At 37.9% G+C, this 13,280-nt stretch overlaps 2 protein-coding genes across 5 annotated transcripts in view; one reads left to right on the top strand and one right to left on the bottom strand.

Moving 5' to 3' along the window:
• LOC107681083 (zinc finger and BTB domain-containing protein 16-A) overlaps positions 1-13,280 on the top strand; it is a 138,364-nt gene that overhangs the window by 61,897 nt on the left and 63,187 nt on the right. For all 4 annotated transcript variants that reach the window (XM_016477242.1, XM_016477241.1, XM_016477240.1 and 1 more), the window contains one exon: positions 5,432-5,529. In XM_016477242.1, coding sequence (XP_016332728.1) covers positions 5,432-5,529 — 98 coding nt within the window. The remainder of the gene's footprint in view (positions 1-5,431; positions 5,530-13,280) is intronic.
• On the bottom strand, positions 8,139-9,276 carry LOC107681084 (NF-kappa-B-activating protein-like). The gene is made up of 2 exons (XM_016477244.1): positions 9,163-9,276; positions 8,139-8,795 (listed from the first exon to the last, which is right to left on the bottom strand). The coding sequence occupies exon 2, from the start codon at positions 8,579-8,581 to the stop codon at positions 8,276-8,278; it is 306 nt and encodes a 101-aa protein (XP_016332730.1). The 5' UTR covers positions 8,582-8,795; positions 9,163-9,276; the 3' UTR covers positions 8,139-8,275.

Genomic DNA, 13,280 nt, shown 5'->3' with positions numbered 1-13,280 from the left:
AACGCATTTCATTACACCAAATACACAAAATAATGTTCTTTTTTAGCAACGTCATATGACCCCTTTAAATATAGTTCAAAATTCGTAAGGAATTTATTGAAGGGAATTTGAATGCATGTGTTATATATATCCATCCATCCAACATCTTGTCGATTAGTTGAGGTCAACTGTTTTTTTTTTCTTATTTTTATCTGAATGTAAGTTTTGATGTAGTGCTGTCACAATATCAGATTTTTAGAACATGATTATTGTGGCCAGAATAATTCACAATAACAATATCATTGGAATATCTACATAAATAGCAAAACATTTTATCGGTCACATTCACTTTTTTTGTGTGTTTTCTGTTGTTTTTGGCCTATGGACATTCAAGATATGAAAGTAGGGAAGTGGAGTTAAAGAGTTCGTAACCATAGCTATACAAAAGTGCACAAAAATAATTAACTGTTGATCAACACTTGCTGCAGTCTTTTTTGGAGAATCAAGAAACTCCTACACTGGGGAGCTAACTTTTTCTGCTTTCTTTTGTCATCTCCACTGACATGAATTTGTTCTACAGTAGTAGATACACTGCGTTTGTCTTTTTTTTAATATATATATATATATATATATATATTCAGTTTTTATTTTAATTTTAGTTAAATCTTTAAATAATTTTATCATATACTTTTGTGATTTTTATTAGTATTTTTTAAATTATTTTTTATTTGAGTTTTAATTTTAGTTTTAGTTCAGATTTAGTTTTTATTCATTTCCATTTAAGAATTTTAGTGCTTTAACTTAAACCTTATTACATTATATATAGATATATATATATATATATATATATATATATATATTATTTTGACAGGTGGATTAAGCATTAAGGTGCAATATTGCCTCCTAAGTTTGCTGACAATGTGATGCTCTTTAGGTGTTCAGATGGTTAAACCCTCTCTGAAAAGCCATACACATTCAGATGAATATCTTTGGAAGTTGTTGTGCATTTCATGCTGATTTTGAATGTTCTCTAATTAGCTTTTTTAAATGCAAGGACATCTCCCTATGAAAACACCCCATAAAGTGTCCAATAAGGGTCAGATTTTCCTTAAAGGCATAGTTCACCCAATAAAATGAAAATTCTGTCATTTACACACCTAAATATCATTCCCAATCTGTATCACTTTCTTTTTTCTGTGGAACACAATAGAAGATATTTTGAGAAATGTCAGTTTGTTTGTTTGTTTTTTTTGTGCCATATTATGTATGTCGATGGTCACCAAAGCTGTTTGGTTACCAACATTCTTCAAAATATCTTTTGTGTTTCTCAGAAAAAAAGTAAGTCATACATGAGAGAATCTTGATATTTAGGTGAACTATTCTTTAAAGACTGATCAGTCAAGTAGTCATTTCAGGCATCCAACCAGTCATTGTTGAACACCAACACGCATGCCATTTATACCTAGTGTTTTTGGGGTTTCCGGCCTGCTGGGGGGCAGCGAGCAGGCCACACTGTCAGGGGAACTCCTAGCTATGATGTACGGCCTGGGGTCCACTCAGGAGTGAGAAAGTTCAGGTTTATATGGGCCGGGCTCTAACAGCTCAATAACACAGGCCCGTAATCTACTCGGGTTTCAAACACAGGGCTGATTTACGAGCCAGCACGCCACACCGGCATTGAAATTAGGTGTTCAGCATATGTTTTGTTGACATAAATTTAAAATTTATTGCCGTTGTCAAAACTGACTGTTAGACAAAGTCGCTTATTAACGGAGTAAATGGCTTGAGAGTTTTATGCCTGCTTCCTTAATGACTACAGTCAGTCTGTTTCAGGCACACAGAGTGCACCCCTCCCCTTTCTCTTCTGCTTTCACACACACACCATCTACAGTTTCTGTGGCAAAGCCAGAGCACAGCTGGTTGGAGAGGCCTGAGGGGAAAAGGAACTGCCATAGTTCACACATACGGAGTGTGTGTGTGTCTTGAAGAGGTGGGATGTGGGGGCATATATGTCCCATAAAATCTACAGAGGCTTTACTTCTCGTTGTCCAGAAAATAGAAGTTGTCGGTATTGCAGGGGCAGGTGCCCCGGCGACTTTGCCTTTATGACAGGACTGCCGCGCTCCATGCTGGAAGCAGGTTTGAGCATGTCATATTCAGGGTCGTCTTCTAAAAATGAAGCACAGATAAAACTAATTACCTCCCTCTGATTTTAAGCAAACTGTGGTATTGCATGTAAACGTCTGACTGTTTCAATAAAGGTCAAATCAAATGCAGTCACTCTTCAGTAGGTTTGGGACTAGGGATGCATGATAGATAATGCTGATATGTATTTTCATGTCATAGCTAACAATCAACATATGACCAATATTATTGACTACCAATATATGACCATTACTATATAACCAACACTATTTTGTCTTTAAATCAAAAATAAAACTTTAAACTAAGTGGCTGGCACTGTTTTGTTATTAAATTAAACGTATTTAATTAAACATTTAAATACTACAAATTAATTGAGGCATCACATGACAGTACTATGAAAATGGATATTCATTTAGAGATTTGGTAAATCTCTAAATGAATTAGAAGAAAGATTAGAATTATTAGTGTACTCTCAAGATCAGTTGTAAGTGAGTGTTAGATGACAGCAAAGGTAATCCAAATTTAAAAATAGGGGATATAATCATGTACAAATCATTTTTATTTTTTTATTTTTGTATTTTTTTATTTTGTTTCTTTAATTTTGTTGTTATTTTTCCTTATTTGTTTTTAAAGCATGTCAATATAGATTTTAATTGTATTTCAGTTATATTTTAGTTTTCAGTTTTTATCAAGATAAGCTTAATGAAAATGAGAAATAATGTTTTGGTGATTTTCTGAAATATATATTTTTTTCAGTTAACATTTATTTTAAGTAACGAAAATGTTTTTTTTTTCAACAGTCCTGCTGCCAATATATTGCGCAATCCTAATTCACAGTGACATTTGTTAAGGTAGTAAAAGTTTTGATGATTGCACAAGTCTCTTATTCTAATGTACTATATATAGTGAAAGTCCTTCCTGCCTCAAGTAGCCAGTCTGCCTTCTATCAGCTCTCAAATGTCCCCTCAGGGCTCGTAGGGTCACTCCGACAGTATGCACTCTCTGTCAGTCTCTAATCAGTGGAAGCGCGCTCTCCTCAGACCTCAGGAGAGGGACAATGGCTAGATTGAAGGCCCACAAAGGCCTTTGAGTGTTCCCCCTACAGTATCTCTGTATTGTGCCGCATTAGCACAGATCCCAAAGGTGCACAGACCCCTGGCTTTTCCCAGCTCCCCCTCGCGCGCTCACTCGCCCGCCCGTCTTTTGAAGTGCCCTTTATCCTGGAAGGCGTTTACAGGCCTTTTTAATTACTTGCTGCTTGCCAAAGGGCTTTGCTGCTTCATTCTTCTCTTTGTTTGTTGGGTCTCCACAATCCCCATCTAGAAGACAGCCATCCGGATTTTGGATGCATTGCAAGTTTTCTCTCATCCACCCCCCACCCCCCCCTTTTTGTTTCTTTTCTGAAGTCTCTCTTTTGCAATCTCAACCCCCAAATTGTTTTCCATTGGTGTTTTTTTTTCTGTCTCTCGCTGAGGTTAAACCACACTTCCTTGCTTCATAATTCTTGCCACTATTTCCATGTTCTGCCAACTCTTGTTTATAAGAACAGAATAAAAGCTTAAATCGTTACAACCCAGCATGTGACGCTGATTCTCACAACTTCAAACAGAAACGAGGGGTTGTTTGATAAAAATAGTTTTTGGTTAGTGCATCTTTATAGAAGAATCAACCAAAGAATCAACTGAACCAAACAGATTATGGATTTCACTAGCATGAAAATGACACCGTTTAAAAGAAACAAAAACCTGCCTTGTGCAGTGCGCGTTATCTATGTAGTATGAATAGAAAGCGAAGAAAGTACACGTCTTTGTTCCTCATTAAAGATGTATACATTTGGCACTAAAGTGCAAACAATGAGCTAATTACCACTCTGGAAACAATTACCAAATGCTTTAAGCATGCTAATAAAAACCAATTCAGTTCACCACTCGCAGCAAGTCGCCAGTGTTCTCGCGGCATTCTTACAAACCTAGTACTTTGAGCAGCTCGTCACTGCACCGCAACCCATAAAACCACTTACTGTACCTGCCATGACTGAGTTTCATATTCTTAACGAGTGGCAGTGACCAGCCTGAGTTTGTTAATTCGCTTGCATTGACTTTCGATTGTTTCTACTTGCTTATTAGCAATCGGATGCGATGCATCTGAGGATTAGTGCGGTTGAAAAGATGCAGATGCTCGAGATCTTTTGTTTTGAAGCCTGAGAAAGTCACACATGTGCATTCACTAGTTGATTTGAATCCACACATGGGTATGGGCCAAAGCAGAATGCTAATGATTGAAATGTTAAATACACTTAAACATAGCCAGTCTGCACCAGGTTGCAGGCTTTATTCAAGGGACAGTGAAACAAAAGGAGATCTTTGTCTCTTCCTGTACTCAATGGGGCTCCATGTGGCAGTCCTGACTCACTTGGTGCCGTAGGCGAGATAAGACATGACCAAAGGGAAAAAATACTTTTTTTTAACTACTTGGCAGTTGTTGTTGTTTTTTTATTATAGTAGTTGCAAGCAACATGAGTGATTTAAAACTTGATTGGACTGAGAAAATGTAGATTTCTTAAGCAATGTTTTAGACACTTAACTACGTTAATTGCACAGCTGCTTTGAAAGTCCACTTGACTCATGCTTTTGTGTCTCCATTCTGTTGGGTTAATCTTTCCCCGATACTCTGAGATGTTATAATTTAAGAGAACAAATGTTTCTCTTTTAGCCTCATGAAAAGTTGACCCCTGTTTGAAATGGACCCTGCAGCCAAATTCAGCCGTTATAGTCACTCTTATCTGGGGACTCATGGCCATCTATATGTTCCTGTTTAGATAAAGGGCTCCTTCATGTCCGCTTGGGGAGCTGAATGAATGAACAATAGGACTTTGAAACCGCATGTGCCATTGATAATTTTCGATTTCAAGGCATTTCATGACATCTACAGTAGTGATAGGCTTAAATATACATATGATTGTCTAAATATGGGAATAATTGGCTGAAGTGACACGGAGATGTGCAAGTTTAGCTTCATATGGTTGCAAACAATGTTTTATTCCACTCTCAAGAAGATAAACAGCGGTTTTACAAACCTCACTTTAGTATTTCCCAAAAACAAGGGCTCTGGTCTTAATACCCTCCTTATTGTTATCTGGTGTAAGAGGAGTGAAAGGACATGTGGTGGGAAGTAAAATTATGCTATTCTGTCTTTGCCATTTAGCACGCTAGTCGAATCTCTAGTATACCCAGGTGCTTTCCTGGTTTTTGTGCGAGTGACATAAATGGTGTTGGCTGATGTTATTTTGTCGTGTTTCTCCCCGCAGGAAGCTGCACAGCGGAATGAAGACCTACGGATGCGAGCTTTGTGGAAAACGCTTCCTAGACAGTCTGCGCCTAAGGATGCACTTGCTGTCTCACTCAGGTAACATCACTAATAAGGATGCTTGTTTTTAAGGGTTGGGTGAAATTATGAATTCATGTTCATGCATTTGAAAGTTGAATTGGAATGACAGGAAGAGGAATTGAATTGCAATCAACAGAATTTTAAATAATTTTATGGTTTCATTAAATTAGTGTTAAATAATTGTAAAAATGTTATAATTAAAATAATAATAATTTTGACCTATGTTTGGGTTCAGTATTTTGTAAAAATATTTTTGGAAGAAGTTGCTTATGCTCATCAAGATTGCATTTATTTGATCAAAAATATAGAAAGCACAATAATATTGTGAAATATTATTACAATTTAAATTAATAAAAAAATATATATTTTAACATTCTAAAATGTAATTTATTTCTGTGATTGTAAATGGATTTTCCTCATCATTACTGCAGTCTTCAGTGTCACATGATCCTTCAGGAAATCATTCTAATATGTTGGTTTGGTGCTCAAAAACAGTTGAAAACAGTGCTGCTTAATATTCTTGTGGAAACCACATTCATTCTTTCAGGATTTTTTGATAAATTAAAAAAATAAAACAAACAGAAAAAACTTAAAGAACAAGTCTTTTGTCAAAACCTTTTGTAGCATTATAAATGTCTTTACTGTCTCTTTTTGATTAATGTAATGCATCCTTGCTGAATAAAAGCATTAATTTACTTAAAAACTCTAATCTTACTGACCCAAAACTTTTGAACAGTAGTCTATTTCTATCTATTCTATAGGTCGAATCCTGGAATATCTACATTTGTTTCCAGTTAATTTTTGGAGGCTGTATTTTATTTTATTATAGTGGAGAGTCTTTTCTTTAATAGAGAAGTGCTCTTTTCGTGGTCTGTAGTGAATCTGGTTTATATAGAGTCTATAAAAGCAGTGGGACTCCAGGTTTCCAGCCCAGGCCAACAGGAATCTACCTTCCCCTCCCTCTGCGATTGCCAAATTCACAGGCCAGAGAAGCCAAAGTCCTTACCGCACAGCAGATATGCACAATGGTCAAATTTTGTAGACTTTTTGCCCCCCTATCGAGCGCACTCATGTTTATGATAATTAAGAGCGAGTGCTGTGCCGAGGTAATTGATTCCACAGTAATTAGGGGTTTAGATTAGATTAGATTAGTTAAAAAAAAAACTCACAGATTACACCACCAAACCTTTCCAACTTTCTGCCTCGCAGCGGTGGAATATTTCAATGTCAATATCTTCATATATTGAGATGAGATTGACTTTTTGCAGGGACGTTTAAAAACGTGGAGTGGAGAGATGAGTGACATCTCACGCTGGGCCGCCCAATTCAATTTATGCACGACTCAGCATGGCAGACGCTGCTCTAAGGAAATATCTAATGTTTATTTTAGAGGCTGTTCAAATCCCAAGATGCATGTTCAATAACAGACTCTGTGGAGATATTGTAGTACTCGTGCGCTCATAATGGCAGCCCACGGAGCATGTACTGCATGGTGACATTTATGAGAGCTGTTCTGCGATGAGACAAATAGGCCGAGTCTGAACTCCGATGAATACCTCTGTTTGGTATTCCGCACTGACCCGCAGAGACGCCTGTACTCATGCGAAAGTATGTTCCGTGTCATTATAGTAATCCAGAAATCCTTATGGGAGACTGGCTTGTGCAGTTTGGATAATATGGCTGCGGATAATCCTGCGCTCAGAAGCTGGGTTGCATGAGACTGTGGGCTAGAGAACGCTTCAAAAAGGCCTTTGTAAAGCCACTGACTTGCTCAGTGACTCTCCAAACAGAAGGACTGAGTGCCATTTGATGTGTTGTTAGTGTTTGCGGGGCCTCACACTTCACCCTCTCTGGATTACTGCGGGAGTTTACTGTAGTCCGAATGTCGGCCCCTGTGGCTCAAGTGTCCTCAGATTTAAACGTAGTCTCAAATCTCATTTTCTCAAACAACAATGCTGTTTTTTGAAGTTGTAAAACATGATTCTTCCTCGTCCTGTTCTGCTTCCTCTTCCTGTTCTGCTTCCTCATCTTCCTTATCTTTTTCTGCTGCTTCATCTGTTGCTGCTAATGCTTCTCCTGCTGTATCTTCACCTGTTGCTTTTTCTTCTGTTGCTTCTTTCTTTGCTGCTGCTTCCCTATTCCTCTGCTGTTTGTTGTTTTTCTACTTTTTCTACTCTTCCTCTGCTCTTCTTCCTTTTCTTTTGCTGCTGCTGCTTACTCTGCTGCCGATTTTCTACTTGTTCATCTTCCTCTGCTACTGCTTTTACTTTTCCTCTTCTTTTGCTGCTGCTTCTTTCACTGCTTCTGCTTCTTCATCTATTGCTTCTTCCTTTGCTGCTGCTTCTGGTTCTTCATCTCTTGCTTCTGTTGTTGCTGCTGTTTCCATTTCCTCTGCTGTTTTTTTGCTTTTCTACTTCATCTTCCTCTGCTACTGCTTGTACTCTTCCTCTTCTTTTGCTGCTGCTTCATCCTCTGTTTCTGCTTCTCCATCTATTTCTTCTTCCTTTGCTGCTGCTTTTTCCTGTGCTGTTTTTTTTTTTTGCTTTTCTGTTTCATCTTCCTCTGCTACTGCTTTTACTGTTCCTCTGCTCTTCTTCTTCCTGTTCTTTTGCTGCTGCTGCTTCTTCCTCTGCTGCTGCTTCTCCATCTATTGCTTCTTCCTTTGCTGCTTCTTTTTCCTGTGCAGGTTTTTATTTTTATTTTCTACTTCATCTTCCTCTGCTACTGCTTTTACTGTTCATCTGCTCTTCCTCTGCTACTGCTTTTACTGTTCCTCTGCTCTTCTTCTTCCTGTTCTTTTGCTGCTGCTGCTGCTGCTGCTGCTGCTGATTCTTCCTCTGCTGCTGTTTCTCCGTCTATTGCTTCTTCCTTTGCTGCTGCTGCTGCTTTTTCCTCTACTTCGTCTTCCTCTGCTGATGCTTTGCTTTCTCTGCTCTTCTTCTTCCTTGTCCTCTGCTGCATCATCTGTTGCTGCTTCAGTTGCTGTTGCTTCTTCCTCTGCTGATGCTTTTACTCTTCCTCTGCTCTTCTTCTTCCTCTTCTTTTGCTGCTGCTGTTTCTTCCCCTGCATTTCTTCTGCACCACTACCTCCTTTTTCTTCATCATCTCTATCTTTTGCTGCTTCTTCCTTCTATCATCATCATCAGCTTATTCTAATTCTCTTCTCCTTCATCTTCATAAAATTAATATTAGAATAAGCTGTTTTACTTAAATCAATTTTCACATCAGAAACAGGTGTTTTGAAGTGCTCCCTTCTGAACTTATCTCGGATTTCTGAAACAAACCTGATGGAAAACACCAGAAGACATGCGATGATGGGATCTGCACATGGGCTGTGTTCATTAAGCACTCTGCCACATACAGTTTCAGTTTTTTTGCTAAATTTACATCACCTTCGTAAAGTTGAGCCAAAAATGAGAAATGTCTGTAATCACGATAGCAGTTTTGCATTTAAAATGGCAGAAGAACTAGTCATAATTCCTTAAGATCTTTACCAAAAGAATCAGCCCCAGACAGCCTCCCTCAACAGGCAGAATAAGTGAGCATTGCGAGGCGGCTTATTTTTAGTGCATCAAAACAGAACACAAAAAAAACCCTAGAGCAAAACAGTTTTAACGTTCATATGCACGATGCTTGACACACAGCGCTAACCTGGTTTTTGTTTGTAGCAGTCTGGCTCTTGAGAGCTTCACTCTTGTGTAATGCTCAAGCTTTTCAGTGGAAACACTTTTATAGACACAGACAGTGGCAGAGAGGCAGAGACACAGCGCGGCTCTTTGATTGTTTTGTTTTGTTTTTTTTGTTTGTTGCTTTGTTCTTTCATTGCAAACTTTCTGTTTTTATCCTTCCTGTTCTGAGCGGTTTGATTTTTATCAGTGACACCAAGCAAGTGGCTTTGCCCTCCACCTCCTCCGCTCCCTCGTCTTCAGGAGAAGGTGCTGAAGAATGGTATTAGGTATGTGGTGTGTATTGTGGTGTACCATTTCAGTCACACACACACACACACACCCTCGCTCCTCTCGGCTGGTGCACGCCGTCTCTGTTTGTTTTATTGTGGACTTGGCAGGGCGCCAGTCTGGGCCGCCTGCCACAACCCAGGGTACAGTATGTACAGTGAATCTTGCGCCAGTTTTTTTTTTCTTTCCTGTGTTGTCTTTTTTCAAATTATTTTCTGACAGCAGCGGTTGTGGTGGCTGTTTTGTTGTTGTTTTTTCTTCTGGGGCTTTCGAGGCCTCACGTCCTGGAACAAGCTTAAAAATCAACCAGAATTAAGTTTTTTGAAAATGTAAAAATGCCTGTAGTTTTGTGTGAAGGGTAGGTTTAGGGTAAGGGGATGGAAAATACAGTCTGGACAGTAGAAAAACCATTATGAGCCCCCGTAAAACATGGAAACCATGGAAAAGTGTGTGTGTGTGTGTGTGTGTGTGTGTGTGTGTGTGTGTGTGTGTGTGTGTGTGTGTGTGTGTGTGTTTTCTCAGGTTTAAGGTCAGCATGGTCTGGGAGCTGCTGGGTAGTGAGGCAGCACACCACTGGAGCAAAAAAAGGGGGGGAAAAAGTGACTCAGCCATTTGGAGCACGACTAGGCTATTAGTGTTATGTGAGCTTCCCTTGTGACTTCAAAGAGTGCAGAGCATGGTCTGGGTAGGCTAGCCAAGGGACATATTTTGATCCATTTTTGAAAGAAGAGGCAAAGCTTTTTGCTGGGATTACAGATCAACATAGGCTGTTTGGCATATATCATCCGTATTTTTTTACTTTTAAATGTTTTTTTTTATCTGCATCTTAACTGACTATAGCTGTTAGAGGTCAACAGCGATTGTATTAATATAATGTAAAACTGTTTTGTATTAAAAATAAATTATTTTATACCTCTTGATATATTTTACATATAATAATAATAATAATAATTGTTCTGTATATGAATTTTAAAATTTTAAAATGTTTTAATGTATATTATATATACATATATATATATATATATTTAAAATATAATTATAAATGTATATTATATAATCATAATAATCTCTTTGCATAGCTATTTTTTTATGGGGTTTTTTTCAGGATGTTATGCAACTTGTCCATGTTCGCCTCTGACTATTTTTTCTAACTTCAGTGTAGGCTATTATCATAAATTTATCTGTAGCTCAAACTACTAATGTATTAATATATCTTCTAATAAAATACTAATTTTAATAATTTCATATAATAATTTTTACACTTTATGTTTATACATTTAAAACATATTCATAGAAGTATTTTATATTATAATTACGATAATCTGTTTGCATAGTTATTTTTTTCATAGTTTCCAGGATGTTATGCAACTTGTCCATGTTGGCTTCTCGCTAATTTGTCTAGCTTCAATGTAGGCTATTATGCTTTTTTTTAATCTGTATAAAACCATCTTTTAATCTGTATTTAACCATCTGCAGCTTTTGCAGTTCTCCAGACAAACAGAAGGTCCACAACCTGAGGTGAAGTAACCTTCTGCAGGCGCAAAATGGATAAAAAGCTGGCTCTTTTTTTTTTCTCCCTACCTGTTTGGCCAAAGCTGGGTGAATTGAACTGTCCACACACATGCATACATGCTCATGTACACTTGGGGACTGTGTGAACACTCTCATTAGCAAGGCGAAGTGCCTGGCCCAGGCTGATTAAGTCTGTGTGTTATTCTCCAGAGCCAGTGGACCTCACTTGACTTCATTAGCTCAGTAGACTGAGACAGGGCTAACACAGCAAGACCCCTTGTACACTATCCAGCAGCTTGGCATGCGCCTTTGCCATTGCAATCACACATAAATGCAACTGTGCCTGTGTGTTTTTAGTACAAGTTTTGTAACTCTTCTATAATCTAGCCATTTAGAAGAAATGGGAATCGTTTTTGGCTATTGTGAGCTATCAGCTGTTGCTTTCAAGTTGACTTGCAAGCACATGGGCTTTTCTTTCTTTTGATGACAGCGAATTAGCCGTTTCAATTATGGCTGTGTTACTTGGCCCGCAGGCTGTTCTTTAGCTCCATTGTTGCCGAGCTATTATCTTCATTGTGTAGGAGCTTTTGTCAGCCCATTTCACATTGGTGTCTTGGTTCATGTCCTCAGCTGCATGTGTTGACACTGTGTTTAAGCACAGGAGCAGTTCTCAGATCTGTGTCCTTGTTCTTCAAGGTGAGAAAATTATTTTTCCCGAACTGCTTTTATTTTTCACCCTAGCATAATCTGAGGTCACAGTGAGCCAAAATTGTGCTTGCGGATTTGTGTATAATAGAGAGCAGTGGTTCTCATCTGGGGGGGTTTTTTTTTCAAGATTGGACATCAAGTGGTGACCCAACAAAGTATTGTATTAATAATATTAATACAAAAAAAAAATATATATATATTTTTCATTATATATTTCAGGGCTATTCAATTGGCAGCCCGCCAATCATCTTCATCCGGCCTGAGGGAAGAGTACACGCAGGTCGCACATACGCCTTGAATTGTTTTTGCACTAATTAGTTTGTCCACACGGTGGCATCACTGGCCGGAGCCGTTGTTTTACAGCCGAAAAAGAAAAGGAAGAGACGCAACAACAACAACCTACTGGAGACCGCAACATCAGTAGACGGCAGCATTGACAAGCGCTTGTGTGAGCGGCTTATGAGATATCCACAACAATAGTTTCATCGAGTATAAAGGCAGTGTTATCTGTCATAACTTCTGGCGAGAAATAGCGCAGACACTGGACGAAGATGATTATCACATGGAGTATAGTTTAAAAAGGCTGCTCGTTCTGCTGTATGCATGCGCTGAGACGCTTCAGACAGCATGCTAGTAGCTCTTCAACGGACAAAAACTCACAATTATGCCAAAACTATAAAATACAATTTATAGGTTATGTGAAGATTGTTTTAAGTTCACTTAAATTAAAAGTTAATTTAGTAAGAGCCTACTAAATGTTAAAAATATACTGTAATGTTGAATGGCTATAATTAATGGCTAAAATTGAGATGAAAATGCAATTAATCGAGACATCAGTAGCAGTATTGGTATCAAAAATACTGGCCTTTGTTAATAATAGGCTACTTAGTAAAGAGATGCCATTAAACATTTAAAATATGGGTTGTTTCTACATTAATTTGGAGGTTCAATGTGAAATTATGACAATATATTAACATGCAATTAATCATGATTAATTACAGAGAAATGTGATTAATTAGTTCACTAGAATTAGTTTTTTTTTTTTCGACTGACAGACAGCACTAATGTTTTTTTATAGACGTTGGTGTTGGTAATATTAGTTGATTTTACTGCTGAATATGCATTCAAATTAAATTTAATTTTATAGGCCCCCCAGAAAGAGATCGGGATGCCCCCCTGGCCCCCTTCAAATTTTCAATTCAATAATCCGGCCCTCAAATTAAACTAATTTAATAGCCCTGATATATTTCTATGTAAAAACAATAAAAAATATTATGAGTAGTAGTATTAGTAATTATTATTATAAATATATATTATTATAAATATTAGGGGTGCAACGGTTCTCGGTAAAAAATCTAACCGTACCGTCCTCCACGCACGGTTCGGCATACACTAGGACCGCGGTTCAACTTAAATCTGACAATGTATCTGTAATATGGTTTGGTAGAGTTCGGCTAATGCATGTTTCTGTTGATGGATGCAAATTCTGGCTTCCCAATACATTACAACAAGAGCGATGAGAGAGAGAAAAAAACAATACATAGGCAAACCAGTCACTCTTTAATCAATGCGAGTGCTTGATGCTGGAATAGC

The sequence above is a fragment of the Sinocyclocheilus anshuiensis genome, unplaced genomic scaffold (genome assembly GCF_001515605.1).
Source record: "Sinocyclocheilus anshuiensis isolate Anshui unplaced genomic scaffold, SAMN03320099.WGS_v1.1 scaffold412, whole genome shotgun sequence".
Lineage (NCBI taxonomy): Eukaryota > Metazoa > Chordata > Actinopteri > Cypriniformes > Cyprinidae > Sinocyclocheilus > Sinocyclocheilus anshuiensis.
The sequence above is the reverse complement of the archived record's forward strand: the minus strand, read 5'-3'. Positions and strand labels throughout refer to the sequence as shown.

Coding starts and splice junctions, on each gene's coding strand:
- LOC107681084 (XM_016477244.1), bottom strand. CDS start 8,581: ATGCAGGGGAAGAAACAGCAGCAGCAAAAGAAGAGGAAGAAGAAGAGC.